Source organism: Equus przewalskii, chromosome 13 (assembly GCF_037783145.1).
Source record: "Equus przewalskii isolate Varuska chromosome 13, EquPr2, whole genome shotgun sequence".
Taxonomy (NCBI): Eukaryota; Metazoa; Chordata; class Mammalia; order Perissodactyla; family Equidae; genus Equus; species Equus przewalskii.
The window spans coordinates 1,353,332-1,372,898 of NC_091843.1; the positions used below are offsets into that span (position 1 = coordinate 1,353,332).

The 19,567-nt window shown below is 37.0% G+C and overlaps 1 protein-coding gene across 9 annotated transcripts in view; it reads left to right on the forward strand.

Annotated features, from left to right (window-relative positions):
• Positions 1–19,567, forward strand: part of MAPK9 (mitogen-activated protein kinase 9) — a 58,684-nt gene that overhangs the window by 14,015 nt on the left and 25,102 nt on the right. For 7 of the 9 annotated variants that reach the window (XR_011525015.1, XM_070568956.1, XM_070568957.1 and 4 more), the window contains 2 exons: positions 10,081–10,210; positions 18,578–18,636. Coding sequence is in view for 4 of the 9 variants with exons in the window: in XM_070568956.1 (XP_070425057.1) it covers positions 10,081–10,210; positions 18,578–18,636 (189 nt within the window). In the remaining 5 variants the exon portion in view is untranslated. The remainder of the gene's footprint in view (positions 1–10,080; positions 10,211–18,577; positions 18,637–19,567) is intronic. The other 2 variants (XM_070568961.1, XM_070568962.1) reach the window with 1 other exon arrangement.

The following is a 19,567-nucleotide window of genomic DNA, read 5'->3' on the forward strand; positions in this document are numbered from 1 at the left end:
TCATCTATAGTCAGTTGATTTTTGAAAAAAGTGGCAAGATCATTCAATGGGGAAAGAATATTCTTCAACAAATGGTGCTGGAACAACTGCATATCCACATGCAAAAGAAAAGTTGGACGCCCAGCTCTCATCATATAAAAAATTAATTCAAAATGGATCAGTGACCTAAATATAAGAGCTAAAACCATAAAACTCTAGAAGAAAACAGGGGGAAAGCTTCATGACTTTGGATTTCTAGAAATGATACTAAAAGCATGAGCAGCATAAGAAAAAATTGGGCTTCATCAAAATTAAAAACGTTTTTGCATCAAAGGGCAATATCAAGAGAGTGATAAAACAACCCAAAAAAATGGGAGAATATTTGCAAATCATATATCTGATAAGAGTCTTGTATCCAGAATATATAAAGAACTCTTACAATTCAACATCAAAAAGACAACCCAGTTTTAAAAAACAATGAACTTGAAAAGACATTTCTCCAGAGATCTACAAGTGGCCAGTAAGCACATGAAAAGTTGCTCATTGTCACTCATTTGGGAAATGCCTATCAAAACCACACCCACTAGAATGACCATAATCAACAAAACAGAAGATAAGAAATGTTGGGGAGTATGTGAAGAAATTAGAACCCTCATACATTGCTGGTGAGATTGGAAAATGGTGCAGCCTGTTTGGAAGACAGTTTAATGGTTCCTAAACAAGTGAAACATAGAATTACTATATGAACCAGTAAATACTCCTAGTTATATACCCAAAAGAATTAAAAAGACATGTTCATACAAAGACTTGTACACAAATGTTCATAGCAGTGCTGTTTCCAAAGGCCGAAAGGTGGAAACAGCCCAAATGTCTATCAGTGGGTAAATGGATACATAAATCGTGTTATACACGTACATGAAATATTATTCATAAAAAGGAATGAAGCACTGATACATGCTACAACGTGGATGATCCTAAAAAACACTATGCTAAGTGAAAGAAGCCAGACACAAAAAGTAGTATATTACAGTCATGCATCACTTAATGACAGGGACGCGTTCTGAGAAATGCGTCGTTACACGATTTCATCCTTGTGTGAACATCACGGAATGTACTTACACAAACCTAGATGGTACAGTCTACTACACACCTGGGCTATATGGTACTAATCTTACAGAACCGCTATCATGTATGAGGTCTGTCATTGATCAAAATGTCGTTATGCTGCACATGACTGTATATGAGTCCATTTATGTAAAATATTCAAAGTAGGTAAATCCATAGAGAAAGATGGCGGATTGGTGGTTAATGGGCAAGGAGGAGGGGGAAATGAGGAGCAACTGCTTAATGGATATGGGGTTTCCTTTTGGGGTGATGAAAATCTTTTGGAATTACATAGAGGTAGTGATTACACAGCATCGTGAATGTACTAAATACCACTGAATTGTTTACTTTAAAATGGTTACTTTTATAATTATGTGCATCTCACCTTAATAAAAAATTCTTTTTAAAAAGTAAACTGGAAGATGCCTTAAACTAAAGGTATTTGTCATTTTTAATAGATATTTAACTCCTAATACCATAGTATTGTTTATAATAATATTTTCATGTTATATTATGTGTAAAATATGTTGCAATTTTCTTATAGTAGCTTAAGTTATATATTGACAGTATCTTAGTAATTTCACTTAACTCAATATTTTCATCATTTAAATGAATTTATGACAATTTATTAATATTTGTAGGAGCAGCTTTCATCTCACAGACAGGAAGATAGGAAGAAAAAAGTATGTAGAGGCTAAAATTTTAACACCATCCTGAATCTTGTCTCTCGCACGTCCCCATTTCCATAGCTTGAGTTTTGATTCTAAGGAAAGATCAAAAACTGTGTTTTGCTCAAGGAGGTGAAGGACTTACACACTGAAAACTATAAGACATTATTGAAAGAAATAGATGATGACATAAAAAGATGGAAAGAGATTCCATGCACATGGATTGGAAGAATAAACATAGTTAAAATGTCCATATTACCCAAAGCAATCTACAGGTTCAGTGCAGTCCTAATCAGAATCCCAGTGACATTCTTTACGGAAGTAGAGTAAAGAATCCTAAAATTCATATGGGGCAACCAAAGACCCCAAGTTGCTAAAGCAGTCCTGAGAAAAAAAGAACAAAGCTGGAGGCATCACAATCCCTGACTTCAAAATGTACTACAAAGCTGTAGTGATCAAAACGGCATGGTACTGGTACAAAAACAGACACACGGATCAATGGAGCAGAACTGAAAGCCCAGAAATAAAACTCCACATCTACAGACAGCTAATCTTTGATAAAGGTGCCTAGAACATACAATGGAGAAAAGACAGTCTCTTCAATAAATGGTGTTGGGAAGTCTGGACAACTACTTGCAGAAGAATGAAAGTAAACCATTATCTCGCGCCATACACAAAAATAAACTAAAAATGGATCAAAGACGTGAAGATAAGTCCTGAAACCATAAAACTCCTAGAAGATAATATAGGTAGTACACTCTTTGATGTCAAACTTAAAAGGATCTTTTCGAATACCATGTCTTCTCAGACAAGGGAAACAAAAGAAAAACTAAACAAGTGGGGATTCATCAGACTAAAGAGCTTCTGCAAGGCAAAAGAAACTAGAATCAAAACAGAGACAACCCACCAATTGGGAGACAATATATATGTGACAAGGGGTTAATCTCTGTAATATATAAGGAACTCACACAACTGAACAACAACAAAACAAACAGCCTGATCAAAAGATGGGCAGAGGATATGAACAGACATTTTTCCAAAGATAGACAGATGGCCAATAAACTCATGAAAAGATGTTCAACATCACTAATCATCATGGAAACGCAAATCAAAACTACACTAAGTTGCCAGCTTGCGCCTGTTAAAGTGGCTATAATCACTAAGACTAAAAACAAATGTTGGAGAGGGTGTGGAGAGAAGGGAACCCTTACACACTGCTGGTGGGAATGCAAACTGGTGCAGCCACTATGGAAAACAGTATGGAGATTCCTCAAAAAACTAAAAGCAGAACTACTATACGACCCAGATATCCCACTACTGAGTATCTACCCAAACAATTTGAAATCAACAATCCAAAGTAACATATGCACCCCTAAGTTCATTGCAGCACTATTCACAATAGCCAAGACATGGAAACAATCCAAGTGCCCATCAACTGATAATTGGATAAAGAAGAAGTGGTATATACATACAATGGAACACTACTCAGCCATAAAAAAAAAAAAAATCATCCCATTTGCAACAACATGGAAGGACCTGGAGGGAATTATGCTAAAGAAAATAAGCCATACTGAGAAAGACAAACACCAGGTGATTTCACTTATATGTGGAATATAAACAAGCACATGGACGAAGAAAACAGTTCAGTGGTTACCAGGGGAAGGGGGGAGGAGGGTGGGCACAGGGGGTGAACGGGAACACTTGTGTGGTAACAGGCAAGAAATAAGGTACAGCTGAAATTTCACGACGATGTAAACTATTATGAAAATAAAAAAAAACAAAAAACTGGGTTTTGCTCTTTTCTGCTCAAGAAAGAAGTCATTACTTTGAACTGATTAAGGCAGCTCATTAATGAGCCTGTGCATAGCTAAGTTTATTTCGTGATCTTTGATGTCATTATTCACTGAACTTCGTAACCCAAGCCAATTATTCATTATCAAATAAAAACATTTTTGTTGGGTTAACTATACTGAATGCATGAAAAAATGGTTAATTAACTTGATTCAGATTATTGACATTTTCTTTTAGAAATTAGACTTCTGGGATATTTCGTCTTTTGGCCGTTAGAAGAGGTGCCATCTTAGGAGTTGGACCTAGGCAGTTGGAGAGCAGGTTTCCGTTATTAAATTATTGCTACTTCCCCTCAGAGCCTGTGGTGGCTTCCTGTCAGCCAGGGAGATAGGTGACTGCTCCTTGCCTGCCTTCTGGGCTTGAGGCTCCGTGGGCCATTGAGTTGCAGCACTGGTGGTCCTGGGAGTGGTAGTCCCCAGGTTGACAGGAGAGAACCTTCACCCATGATACTTCCTCTGCATGTCCTTTGAGGATTTTTTCCTGACTCTATTTTGTACAGCTTCTTGGGTATTGACATTATGCTTTAAGGTCCTCAAAATAATAGTGTTCTGTACATGGTGCAAAGAGAGGGTCTTTTACCTTGTCCCACTGTTTGGATAGAGCAAGAAACTGAATGGCATCAGTCAGACTCCTTTCTTACCCATCAGTGATAGAAGGGCCCGGGCATCCCCACCATCAAGCCCGGACTTCCACATAACCTGTTTTCTCCAGTGGTCTCTTCCCTGCAAACATTGCAGGTTCTTTCCCATGCCCATCACTTTTGTCCCCACTGCATCTCCTGGTTGGATTCTCCTCTGAAACCCCACGGTCTGTCCAGACCCTACCCCAGTCTTTCAAAACTTTCTTGTCTATGAAACCTCCCCAGATAATTGCCGCTCACACTTGGAATGGAACCTCCTCTCTGATTGAACCAAATGCTGCATGGACATATGCACACACATACTCCAGGACTGTAAAATAAGAAGTTTGTGTTTTAAACCAGTAAATTTGTGGTAATTTGTTATAGCAGCAGTAGGAAACGTATACAGGGGATATGTATGCTTTTATATTTTGAGAAATAAAATATAGTAGCAATAGCACATGCTTTACAAAACTTGTTAGTCATCTGTCTAAACTAGAGCTTTATAAAGACATAGGAACAGGTGTGCAGGTAAGCCACAGCGCAGATGCTGGTACAGGGTTAAATAGAAGAGCTGGGACCAGAAGAAAATATTCTTACTTCCAATTTTGAATTGTTTTTACAGTTGTCTTTGATTTGTTCCTATGTTTTTGTTGTTCATGAAAAATATGCTAGTAATATTTATTAGGAAGTTTTAAATATTTACCATTTTGTAGTACTCATTAATATCAACTAAGTTGTAGAGTAAAATTAAGTAATTGCAAGACTTTGAAGTTCTAGTGGGGAAAATGTGTGTACAGTTCTTTCATATACATTCATTTTTTCTTTCACCTTCTAAAATCTCTTATTCAACCAAAATAGTAAAGATTATTTGTTTTATAACAATTCTATGAAGTGTTTAACTTAAAAAAAAAAGTGTTTAAATATTAAATCTGGCAGTACTTAGAAGGGACAATTAAAACCTTAACATGAAATGGTTGGTGTAGCTCTAGTTCTGTACAAACGTGAATATTGGCCTCTTACATTGTATTATTTTCCCTCCATTAGTATAAATAAATTAAAACATAATATTCACAGCAAAACTTCAGTGGTAAAGGAGATATATGGTAAAACGCTGTAATTCAGGAGAGTTGAGTTCTAAGTCCAGCTCTGATCCTCATAGAAGTAGTTCTTTGTGACCCTGGGTAAATCATTGTGTCTTTATGGGCTTTAATATTTTCACCTCTAAAATGAGTGGTTTGGAACTTCTGATTTAAGATGGTGCATCAGACACCTAAACAAAGAGACCAGGAGAGTAGCAATCAATGAATGAGAGCTTTTAACAAGTTTCTGAAATATAAAAAGTAATTGGAAGCTTGATGCAGATAAAACAGAGCAGAGGAAGTGAAAATAAGTAGATGAGACATTTGCAGTAAGGAAGAGAACCAATCTATAGTAGAACCCCCTCAAAGAGGTTGTGGGTATAGAGATGATGAATACAGAAAATGAAGATGAAACAGGTGGCTAGAAATAGAGGTGTTAATTGAAAGTGTGTCTATAAAACAACTATGCCAATTGACTCCCAGCTTTCCCACCCCAATCCCCCTGCTCAGCATTTGCCCCTAGAGAGTAGGCAGGCCAGTGAAGAATTATTAGGCCAGAATCCAGGGAAGGACAGAACCCTAGTGAGGGGAACCCAGAATTTGGGGCCGTCTGTCCCTTGAGAGCATTTGAAAGTTCTGGAGTGGGCAGCTGAGAGATTGAGTAGTTCTTTTGGCTGCCTCTGGGGCTGGGAGCCAGGGATTGGAGTCCAGGGCCCTCTAGAGGGGTCTAGTGAACTTCATTTGTTTTGAATTGGGCCCATAAAGAGCTGCATCCTAGAAGTAAGGATGAACCAGAAAGAGACAGGCTCTTGCAGGCACTGCCATTCAGCTTCAAATCATGTAATTTGCTGGACTTGTACTGAGGTGAACCCAAATTGCTCCTGCCCCCAGGTACCCAGCAGAAGTAAATGTAAATTTCCTCTTGAGGAAGATAGCATCATCTTGTATATCAAATTATTTCCAGGTAGTTTTACAAGTACGAGGCTCAGCACATAATCAGAAATAACTAGGCACACAAGGAGATTAGACAACATGCACAAAATTCAGCACAGACAACAGAGAAAAGAAACAGATCCATGGGAGATGTTGGTCTTAATCAGATCCAGACTTTTAAATAGCTATGATGTTATATTCAGCATGATAAAAGACAAGATGAAAAATTTTTGGTGGAGAAATGAAAACTTAAAAAAAAAAACAAATTCTAGAACTGTAAGATATAGTAATTGAATTATGAAGTTAATGGATGGGTTTAATAGCATATTAGATATAACTGGAGAGAGAATTAGTGATCTGAAAGATAGGTCAGAAAAAATATCCAAAAATGAAGCCTGGAGAGACAAAAAGAGTAGAAAAATACAGAAGAGAAGATGTGTTAGTTTTGTCTTGCGGCATCGCAAATTGCCACAAACTTAGCAGTTTGTAACAGTGTATAATCTCAGTTCTGTAGGCTGGGAATCTGATGGACAGCAGAGCCCAGCTCTCTGCTCAGCATCTCACAAGGCTGAAATCAAGATGCTGGCTGAACTGGGCTCTTATCTGGAGGCTCTGGGGAAGAATCTGCTTCCAAGTGCTTTCAGGTTGTTGGCAGAACCCCAGTCCTTGCAGCTGGAGGTCTGAGGTCCCCATTTCCTCACTCCCTATCAACCAGGGGCCATTCTGCTCCTAGAGGCTCCTGCTTTCCTTCTCGCATGACCCCCTCCATCTTAAAGGCAGCAGTGGGACATCCAGTCCTTCTCAGGACTCATCTCTCTCTGACTTCACCTTCTTCCCACCTGCCAGAACAAAGTCTGCTCCTAGAGGGCTCTTGTGATAGTTGATCCCCTGACCCCAAACTACCTTTTGTTGAATTACTGAGTATGTATAGCCCCGTTGCAGGACACAGGTCCAATATGCAAAAAAACTCAAATGCCTAGAAATTGGTAGAACAAACCACTTTTGAAAACAGTTTGACATTATTTACTAAAATAGAAGCTATGCAATCCCTCTTAGCTATCTACTTGTAAGAAATACATGCATAGGGGACCCAGAACCATGTAGGAGAATGTTTATGACCATGTTTTATATAATTGCTTGCAGAACTGAAAACAATTATCTATCAACGTTATGTCATATAGTTATGTAAAGGAATATTATAGCAATGACACAGAATGAATTATAGCTACACATCTCACAAATAGAATAGGTGAGTGAAAAAAGTCAGACACAGATGATTTCAAAAACCAGGCAAAGATAAGTCAGAAGTAGTTAGCATCTTTAGGGAACAGGATGGGTGATGATTGGTAGGAGATGCATGAGGGGCTTTGGGGATGCTGAAAAAACATGGCTCTTTACAATCAATCTTGAGCCAGTGAGCAAAAAAGGGAAACAAAGGAATGAATATCAGAGAGGCGTAAGCCTTCTCACCAGCGACACTCAACACTGGAGATCAGTGAGTTCCGAGAGCACATGGATTTTGAAATCAACCAAGGGTGAGGGCAGAGTAAGATCGTTTATTTTCCATGCCCTTTTTCTGAGGAAATTGCTTGAGGATGTACTCCAAGAAGAAGGAGAATACCAGGACGTGTCATGTGAGAAACAGTGGAGGCTAGTGAAAAGAAATCCCAGGATGATAACCATGTAGCAGGCCTTGAAAGAAACTCTAGGAAAAACATCTCCAAAAAGAATGGAATAGATTCCAAACAATAGATAATGTGAGTAAGAAACCAGGAAGTACTGGTGATAGGCTTAGCAAAGGTTTATTTTTCTTTCCTTAATAATAAAAATAAAAAGTTTATTAGAAATTTGTGGGGGGAGAGCTAGAAAAAGTCATGGTCTAAGTATAAAAGAAATTAAAAGGACATCATGTTTGAGCAATTGATGAAATGTGAAAAAAAGAATCCATTTGACCTTAATGTTGGAAACATCTCATTCTCTTATGAGTGGCAGCAAGGGTCATGTGATCTTTAGAAATGAAATGTAATCCCAGCTGTGCAATTAGTAATATTTACATGTGCACACACATACACATACATTCTCTGTCTTGATTTTCAACTTTTATACACATCCTAAAGAAGAAACACAGAAGACTGAGTTATAGATGTGTTATCAAGTTTGACCACTTAAGACAGAAGTTTAGAGGAAAAGGGAAGAGAGTAGAGAGCTGGAGGAGAAAGGAGCTGGCATATAATAGTCTCGTTTTAAATACTGGAGAGTCAAGAGGTTCCTTTGAAAGTTGATGGAACAAGGAATTTCGGCATGTTGTTTGAAGTCACAAGGGTAACCAAGGGAAAAGTTAAAAATAACACGAGAACAAAACCTGGGAGGAGTTAGGGGTTTAAGTAAATGACTAAATCCTCAGTTTTCATAATGGGGAGTAAGTAAATCATTTCTAAAGTTGATAAGTGAGGAAATCATGATAAAAGTGTGTTCTTTGAATTTGAGAAGTCACCACAAGAATTAAAACTAGGAATAATTGAAGGGAGTTGTTCCTGGAGTTGGAACTAGGGTTGGGGGAGCGTGTGTCTGCTCAAATACTCAAAATTGGCTCATTTGGCTCATTTTGGACAAAAACTTTTGAGACCAAAAGAAGTGTATTTGTTTTCAAATTCTTGAGACTGTAAAATATATATATAGATACAAATACACATTTGTATAGAAGCATACTAAATAATTTCACAAGTAGATTTATCTTTAATATTTTATAATTCGTATGAACCGACATTTGCATATTGACATGTAAATTTACATATGTGTATCTATGTACACATAATGTCAAATGAATTAAAAAATAATTCCAAAGTAACATGAATTTTCTGTTAATTCTTAACCAAATACAACAGCGGGCAGCCTTCAATTAAAAACAAGTTGAGTTAAGTTAGGGTTGTTTAACATTACTAATAGAAGGAATTAAATATAATTAATATTATAAACTGAATAGAATAAATAAATAGAAACCATATTTTAAATGGTGCTTAGGTTCTCAGGTGGTCTTTAGCAGCTTTTAACCCCTGATGAGTAGCCAAAAGATACTAACAACACTATTGGTACTAGTTTGAAACCCAAAAATGTGCAATCAGGCTGCTCAATATTTCATGTCTATTTTCTGGAGGAAAATGAGGCATAAATTTCAGCTTGGAACTTGAGATGCTGGAAACACAGCCTCTAGATTTTATTCTCACTGTAATAGTATGAGGAGGTATTTCTAGTCAAATTTTATATATAGCAATTGCTTATGTTAGGAATTTTGTATCTTGGGGATTCACCATGAGCTGAGATTTTGGCTTCTGTTTTCTATTTAGATTCTTTTGTCTGAGAAAAAACACAATCAATCAAAACTTAGATTTATTATATCTTCTCATGAACTCAACCGTTTCTTCCAATGTGATACTCCAAAACATACTTATTTTGTTCTGCGATAATAAGTGACTTTTTTTCAACTTACTGGCATAATTAAACTGAAGATTTCATTTCTTGACTGGTTTTACATGCTCTGTATTAAATTAATTGTTTCTGAACATAATAATTTCAACTAAACTAATGAAAAGTCAAGGTGCAAAAGATTGCTGAATCCCATCTTAAATGCAGCTGCCATGTCCATGGCCCTGCAAAGGAGTCAGTCCGTCCTGCACTCTTAGCCGGCTCACCCAGCTCTTCATGTGTACAAGGACCTTGGATGGAAACAAAGACTTTTCCTTATTTGTTACTCATTAAAAAAGATAATACACTGAATGTGCATTCTGCATTGCTTTATTTTCTAAAATCATTCTAATGGATTGCTTATTATATTTCCTAATTATAGTGCTGCTTTTGATACAGTTCTTGGGATAAATGTTGCAGTCAAGAAACTAAGCCGTCCTTTTCAGAATCAAACTCATGCAAAGAGAGCTTATCGTGAACTCGTCCTCTTAAAATGTGTCAATCATAAAAATGTAAGTTATGTCTGTGTGTCCTCTGTATATTTTAATATTGTCAGTGATGTGATCATCTTGGGTCTTTGGAGATACATTGAGTTTAGACTTGGGGTAAACTGGTGATAAAAATAACTATTAAAATGGCAATATTTTATTGATAAAGTTCTTAACATTGTGGAAATTGAAGTCAGAGACATCATGGTCATAAGAATTTTGGTCACTAGACAAGGATAGGAATGTCAGTTAACTCTCTAACCATTTGATTTTCACTATTTCTGTTTCTATAAAATGACAACACTATTGACCTAACAAATTGAGAAACAGCTAAATAGTTTTTGGGAAAACATTGTTTTATAAGTAGCTTTTTACCTTGTAATTCTGGACACCTCAGTTTTAAAGAAACATTATTAGATATTATATTTAAGATAGCTGTACTTAGCATCCCCACAGAAATCAACCCACTGTAAATTTTAAGCAGAAATAGTATGTCTCTGGAAAATGAACTATTCAGGCACATGGTATTTCCTACTACTGGTCTCTGAGCATTCTTTTTTTATTATTATTATTGAGTTCATAATAGTTTACATCAATGTGAGATTTCAGTTGTATGCTATTTCTTGTCTGTCACCACATAAGCGCTCCCCCTCACCCCCTGTGCCCACCCCACACCCCCCTTCCCCTGGTGACCACTGAACTATTTTCTTTGTCCATGTGCTTGTTTATATTCCACACGTGAGTGAAATCATCTGGTGTTTGTCTTTCTCAGTATGGCTTATTTTGCTTAGTGTAATTCCCTCCAGGTCCTTCCATGTTGTTGCAAATGGGATGATTATGTCCTTTTTTATGGCTGAGTAGTATTCCATTGTATGTATATACCACATCATCTTCATCTGATCATCAGTCAATGGGCACTTGGATTGTTTCCATGTCTTGGCTATTGTGAATAGTGCTGCAATGAACATAGGGGTGCATATGTTACGTGGATTGTTGATTTCAAATTGTTTGGGTAGATACCCAGTAGTGGGATAGCTGGGTCATATGGTAGCTCTGTTTTTAGTTTTTTGAGGAATCTCCATACTGTTTTCCATAGTGGCTGCACCAGTTTGCATTCCCACCAGCAGTGTGTAAGGGTTCTCTTCTCTCCACACCCTCTCCAACATTTGTTATTTTTAGTCTTAGTGATTATAGCCACTTTAACAGGTGCAAGCTGGCATCTTAGTGTAGTTTTGATTTGCATTTCCATGATGATTAGTGATGTTGAACATCTTTTCATGAGTTTATTGGCCATCTGTATATCCTCTTTGGAAAAATGTCTGTTCATATCCTCTGCCCATTTTTTGATCGGGTTGTTTGTTTTCAGTTGTGTGAGTTCCTTATATATTACAGAGATTAACCCCTTGTCAGATATATGATGTGCAAATATTGTCTCCCAATTGGTGGGTTGTCTCTGTTTTGATTCTAGTTTCTTTTGCCTTGCAGAAGCTCTTTAGTCTGATGAATCCCCACTTGTTTAGTTTTTCTTTTGTTTCCCTTGTCTGAGAGGACATGGTATTCAAAAAGATCCTTTTTAGTTTGATGTCAAAGAGTGTACTACCTATATTATCTTCTAGGAGTTTTATGGTTTCAGGACTTATCTTCACGTCTTTGTTCCGTTTTTAGTTTATTTTTGTGTATGGCGTGAGATAGTGGTCTATCTTCATTCTTCTGCATGTGGCTGTCCAGTTTTCCCAACACCACTTATTGAAGACACTATCTTTTCTCCATTGTATGTTCTTGGCACCTTTGTTGAAGATTAGCTGTCCATAGATGTGTGGTTTTATTTCTAGGCTTTCAGTTCTGCTCCATTGATCTGTGTGCCTGTTTTTTGTACCACTACTATGCCGTTTTGATCACTACAGCTTTGTAGTACATTTTGAAGTCGGGGATTGTGATACCTCCAGCTTTGTTCTTTTTTCTCAGGATTGCCTTAGCAATTCAGGGTCTTTGGTTGCCCCATATGCATTTTAGGATCCTTCATTCTATTTCCGTGAAGAATGTCATTGGGATTCTGATTGGGATTGCATTGAATCTGTAGATTGCTTTGTGTAGTATGGACATTCTAACTGTTTATTCTTCCAATCCATGAGCAAGGAATCTCTTTCCATCTTTTTTATGTCATTATCAGTTTCTTTCAGTAATATCTTATAGTTTTCATGTATAAGTCCCTCACCTCCTTGGTTAAATTTATTCCTAGGTACTTTATTCTTTTAGTTGCAATTGCAAATGGAATTGTATTCTTGAGTTCTCTTTGTAAGTTTGTTATTGGAGTATGGAAAAGCAACCAATTTTTATAAGTTGACTCTGTACCCTGCAATTTTACTGTAGTTGTTAATTATTTCTGTTAGTTGTCTGATGGATTTTTGGGGGTTTTCTATATATAAGATCATGTCGTCTGCAAACAGCGAGAGTTTCACTTTTTCACTCCCTATTTGGATTCCTTTTATTCCTTTCTGTTGCCTAATTGCTCTGGCCAAAACTTCCAGTACCATGTTGAGTAAGAGTGGTGATAGTGGGCATCCTTGTCTCATTCCTGTTCTCAGGGGGATGGCGCTCAGTTTTTGCCCATTGAGTATGATGTTGGCTGTGGGTTTGTCATATATGGCCTTTATTATGTTGAGGTAATTTCCTTCTATCCCCATTTTGTTAAGAGTTTTTAACATAAATGGCTGTTGGATCTTGTCGAATGCTTTCTCTGCATCTCTTGAGATGATCATGTGGTTTTTATTCCTCAATTTGTTGATGTGGTGTATCACGATTGATTTGCAGATGTTGAACCATCCCTGTGTCCCTGGTATGAATCCCAGTTGATCATGATGTATGATTCTTTTCATGTATTGCTGAATTGGGGTTGCCAATATTTTGTTGAGGATTTTTGCATCTATGTTCACCAATGATATTGGCCCGTAGTTCTCCTTTTTCGTGCTGTCCTTGTCAGGCTTTGGTATCAGAGTGATGTCGGCCTTGTAGAATGTGTTAGGAAGTGTTCCATCCTCCCTAATTTTTTGAAATAGCTTGAGAAGGATAGGTATTAAATCCTCTCTGAAAGTTTGGTAAAATTCCCCAGGAAAGCCGTCTGGTCCTGGAGTTTTATTCTTTGGAATGCTTTTGATGGCTGTTTATCTCTTTCCTTGTAATTGGTCTATTCAGATTGTTTCTTCTTGACTCAGCTTTGGAAGATTGTAAGAGTCTAAGAATTTATCCATTTCCTATAGGTTATCCATTTTGTTGGCATATAGTTTTTTGTAGTATTCTCTTATAATCCCTCATATTTCTGTGGAGTCTATTGTTATTTCTCCTCTTTCATCTCTGATTTTGTTTATTTGAGCTTTCTCTCTTTTTTTCTTTGTAAGTCTGGCTAGGGGTTTGTCAATTTTATTTATCTTCTCAAAGAGCCAGCTCTTTGTTTCATTAATCCTTTCTACTGCCTTTTTTGTTTCAGTAGCATTTATTTCTGCTCTGATTTTTATTATTTCTCTCCTCCTGCTGACTTTGGGCTTTTTTTGTTCTTCTTTTTCTAGTTCAGTTAGGTGTAATTTGAGATTACTTATATGGGATTTTTCTTGTTTGTTAAGATGAGCGTCTATTGCGATGAATTTCCCCCTTAATACAGCTTTTGCTGCATCCCATATGAGTTGGTATGGTATGTTTTCATTTTCATTTGTCTCCAGATATTTTTTGATTTCTCCTTTAATTTCTTCAATGAGCCATTGCTTATTCAGTAGCATATTGTTTAGTCTCCACATCATTGTCCCTTTTTCTTATAATTACTTTCTAGCTTTATAGCATTGTGATTGGAGAAGATGCTTGTTATTATTTCAATTTTTTTACATTTATTGAGGCTTGCCTTCTTTCCCAACATATGTTCCATCCTTGAGAATGTTCCATGCACATTTGAAAAGAATGTGTATTCTGCTGTTTTTGAATGGAGTGTTCTATATATGTCTGTTAAGTCCAACTGGTTTAGCTTTTCATTTAATTCCACTGTTTCCTTGTTGATTTTCTGCCTGGATAATCTATACATTGATGTGAGTGGGGTGTTGAGGTCCCCTACTAGTATTGCGTGATTTTTAATATCTTCTTTTCGGTTTGTTAATAGTTGCTTTATGAACTTTGCTGCTCCTGTGTTGAGTGCATAGATATTTCGAAGCAGCATTTCTTCTTGATGGAGTATCTCTTTGATCATTATATACAGCCCCTCTTTGTCTCTCTTTACCTGACCTTATCTTGAAGTCTGCTTTGTCTGATATAAGTATTGTGACACCTGTTTTCTTTTGTTAGCCATTAGCTTAGAGTATCGTCTTCCACTCCTTCACCCTGAGCCTGTGTTTGTCATTGGAGCTGAGATGTGTTTCCTGGAGGCAGCATATTGTTGGGTCTTGTTCTTTAATCCATCTCGCCACTCTCTGTCTTTTTATTGGAGAATTCAGTCCATTTACGTTTAGGGTGATTGCTGATGTATGAGGGCTTAATGCTGTCGTTATATCACTCGTTTTCTGGTTTTCCTACATTTCCTTTGTTTCTCATCCTGTATGTTTTCATCTACCCTTTGAATTATGTAGTTTTTTATGATGCATTTCTTTGTTTTCTCCTTATTTATTTTTTTGTGTCTCTGTTCTGCTTTTTTGTTTAGTGGTTACCTTGAAGTTTGTATTCAGAATCTCATGTATAAGATAGTCTATTTTCTGATGGCCTCTTATTTCCTTAGTCTAAACTGATAGTCCCTTTTCTCCTCCCCTCCTAAGTGGTTTTTCTCATATCTTATTCTGGCTTGTGTTGTTTGTGGTTAAAGTGACAAGATTGTCTTTGTTTTTGGTGTTTTCCTTCCCTTTAGCCTAATGCTATACTTGAATAATTGCTATCCTATTCTGATTCTGTCTACCTATTTATCTCCTTACTCTGTGTTTTGTGACCCGTTTCTCCCTTTTTTTCTTTTTTCAGGTTTGAGGGCCTTCTTCAGCATTTCTTGTAGGGGGGGGGGGGGGCGGTCTCATGGCTACAAAGTCCCTTTGCTTTTGTTTGGGAAAGATTTGATTTCTCCCTCATATCTGAAGGATATTTTTGCTGCATAGAGTATTCTTAGCTGAAGATTCTTGTCTTTTAAAGTATTGAATATGTCATTCCATTCTCTCCTAGCTTGTAAGGTTTCTGCAGAGAAATCTGCTGAAAGCCTACTAGGGGTTCCTTTGTAGGTTATCTTCTTCTGCCTTGCTGCCCTGTTTCTTTGTCATTCATTTTGGCCAGTTTTACTACTATATGCCTTGTAGTAGGTCTTTTTACATTGACAAATCTAGGATATCTGGAAGCTTCTTCTACATATATTTCCCTCTTTCCCTAGATTTGGGAAGTTCTCTGCTATTATTTTTTGAACGTACTTTCTGCTCTATTATCCTTCTCTTCACCTTCTTGAATACCTATAATTCTTATGTTGCATTTCCTCATTGAGTCAGATATTTCTCAGAGACTTTCTTCATTTCTCTTTAGTCTTAGTTCTCTCTCCTCTGTCTGGAGCACTTCAACATGTCTGTCTTCTATTATGCTGATATGCTCCTCTATGGCGTCCCCTTGGGTGTTAAGGGAATCAGTATTTTGTTTTGTCTCTTCCATTGTGTCTTTCATCTCCAGTATTTCTGATTGATTCTTTATAGTTTCGATCTCTCTCATGAAGTAGCTCCTGAACTCGTTGAATTGTTTCTCTACATTCTCTTTTACCTTGTTGAGTTTCTTGGTGATAGCTATTTTGAATTCATTGTCATTTAGATTACATATTTCTGTGTCCTCAGGACTGAGTTCTGGGTGCTTGTTGTTTTCTCTCTGGTCTGGAGATTTGATGTAGTGTCTGATGTTGGAAGGTCGGGTCTTTCTCATTCTGATATTATTCGGTTGCAGTTGCCACCTATAGCCACTGGGTAGGGGTCGAGAGATGCGTATTCTGAGCCCTCCGCCTTCAGCCGCAATGGCGCAGGGTGGGTGGGGGGAGGGGCGCTTTCTCCTGTGTGCTTTCTCAATCCGCTCTTGCTATCTGGTCTCCTGGGGTCTTGGCTTAATGAGGTCACCCCATGCAAAAGCTTTCCCCCATTAGAGGGCTTCCCTGTAGGCCGCAAGGGGCTTAGGGAGTCCTGGGTGATCCCGCAGATGTGCTACCCCTTGCCCACTCCTTCCCTCACGGATCCTCCCGCAGCAGCAACCACAGTCTTTATGGGAGGGGGTGAAGATCAGTCTTACCACGTTCCACCTCCTTCGAGGGGGGCTTCAGCCTCTCCACCCTCTGTTGTGTGGCTGCATGTCTCTCCGAGGTTTTTGTGTTGTTAGAATGTCTTTTCTTGGAGTATGGATGTCAGTTTTTGTTGTTGTATGTTGGAGGGCAGAGAGTCACGGGCATGTTCTCTCCGCCATGATGCTGACGTCACTCTTCTGAGCATTCTTTTAAACATGATTTTGATAACCTTGCCATAACACATTCAATCTGGAAAGGGCTTTGGAGAGCACCCCGTAGGACCCCTTATTGTTGAGGCGGGTGAGTATGTAAGAGTACACTCAACTCTATGGCTCCTTTTATTTTAACATTTGTGCTGGATCTTTCTGGTGTAGGGACATTAAATATGAAACTAAGATTCATTCTTTTGAGTCTGTGCTCTGAGTTTGTTTTTAATTTCTTCACTGTGAGCTTTATTTTACCTATTGATTTTTTTAAAATTTTTCGGGTTATAAAAAATTCTATGGTTGTTATTTCTAGAAATTCCAACAATGTAAACAAGAAAGCAAAAATCCTTGAAAATCCCACCACCCACAGATCACTATCATTAACATTTTGGTGAGCATTCTTGTGTGTATATATATACGCATAGATACACAAGATCAGTTGTTATTATACATTCTTTTTTTCCCTCATGAAGTGTTGCTAGATCTCACATACTTTAATGAACATAGATATAAACCATTTTTTAAAGGGCCACATAAGATACACAATAATTTATTTAACCAATCACCTATTATTGGATATTTAGATTGTTTCTGGTTTTTTACTCTTACCAACAATGCTGCAGTGAACATCCTTACACATGCATCTTTGCACACTTGTCCAGATGAATGTCTTGGCCAAGATTGCTCAGTCAAAGAGTATGCACACTTCTGGCTTTCATATATGCTGACAAATTAACCTCAAGGAAGACTGTCAGTTTTACACTTTCGTTAAGAGTATCTGAGAATGTCTTTTATTTCAGAATCCTCCAGTACAACATATTATTGCTTTTTTGTTTTACTTTACCAGTCTGATAGATGACAAATGATACCTTATTTTTATTTGGGAGATTGAATTTCTTTCCATATCTCTGTTAACCAATTTTTTTTCTTGAGAATTTATTTTCCATAACCTTTGTCCATTTTCCTCTTGGACTATTGGTCTCTTTCTTATGCATTTATAGAAGATCTTTGTATAGCGAAACTATCAACCCTCACTTCTTTTCCGTTTGACCTTATTTAGGTCACTTTTGCCATACTAATTTTTTTTGTGTGGTTTATTTTGGTTTGGGTTTAATGTAATCAAATCTTGTGGGTTTCCTGTCATTCTTAGGAAGGCTTTTCTACACCAGGATTATATAAATGTTTATCCATATATTAATGTTTTATGGTTTCATGTTTTAGGTTTAAACCTTTGTTCCATATTGAGTTTATCTTGATATAAGGACTGAAGTATGGTTCCAGTTTTATGTTTTCCTTGGCTAGCCAGCTACCACAATCATATATACTAAATAATTCATCTTTCTCTGGATCATTTGAAATGACTGAAGATGTGTCTTTGATGCTCAAGCAGCGAAACTCATTGTTTAACCATTGGGGTGCCAAGAGTAGGCCTGCAGGGGTCAGTTCTAGGACCCTCTTTAAAGTACATAAATAATGCTATGAGGTATTTCATCTTTATCATACCAAAAATACAAGCTTAGCATTCATATTTCAAAACTTTTTAGAAATTTACATGTAGTATTTAAGTTTTCAGAGTTAATATATTGCTTTATTTAGTGTTTTTCTGCCCATAATTTCTAGTTATTTATATTAAAAACCAGAAAGACATTTTGTGTTAAAATTCTGTAATAATAAGTTACTCGGGACACATAAAAGTGATTTGATTGAAAGTGCATCTTATTTCCAAGGTGAGAATCCTAATCATTTAGCTTTTTTCAAATGCTATGTAATAGAATGTTTTGTTAAAAACAGTGACAATAATAATAAATACTGAGCTTGGCTGTGATTTTTTTTTCCAGTTTTAATACATGTTAATGTTAAACTTAATTTTTATAATCAAGTAGAGTCGTCTGACATGCTGAGGTGTAATTAATTTTCTCTTTTCAGATAATTAGTTTGTTAAATGTGTTTACACCACAAAAAACTCTTGAAGAATTTCAAGATGTGTAAGTATCATTTTTATACAGTAATGCACTATGTATCAAAGACTGAAAATTTAGAAAAAGAAGTAGCTGCTTTTTTTACTTAGGAAATGTAGGTTTCAATACATTTTTAATGATGTCTTAGCTACTTTTCTTTGTGGAAGAGAAATATTAAGTTAAATGGTTAATAATATTCAACTCTTTGTGCCTAGATGGTTATCATCTCCATAACAGATAAAGGATGACTGAAGATAATTTTTCAGAGCAGACAATGACCATTAATGCTGCTGATTTGCTTTATTGTAATATAAAGTGTTTTTCTTCAGTTTCCTGAAAGCTCACATTATAGGGTTCAGGTGTTTACAATTATTATTTGAAATGGTTGTCATTAAATATTGTGTGTTTCCAAAATCTGAAACAGAGGTATCTTACTAACCATGAAATGAAGTGTCAATTTCTCCTATCAAGATATAAGGCCCACCTTCATCCTAAGTTCACTGATGTATTCATTCATTCAACAAATATTTGATTGCCAGCCGCATTAGGCACTGTCTTGCACTTGGCATACTTTAGTGACCAAAATAGACAAAAATCTCTTTTATTACTTAAGGTGGTAATACTGCCTCCTACAGCTTGCCAGGAAAACTAGGGAGGGTGGACCATCAACACAATAAATAAGAAAATGAAGCGTTCATGAGGATGTGGCAAGTGGTCTGGAAGAAGCAGAGCTGGGTGAGGGGGTCAGAAGTGCTGGGGATTAGGAATCAGGTTGCAATTTTAAGTAGGGTGGTTGGGGAAAGACCTCACTGGATTGCTGACATTTGAAGAAAGCCTTGAAGGAAGTGAGGGGGTTAGTCCTACAGATACTTAGGGGAAGATGGAACTAAGACAGAAGGAATAGGCAGTGCAAAGGAGTGGAAGTGGGAGCATGCTTGGTGTGTTCTAAGAGCAGCAA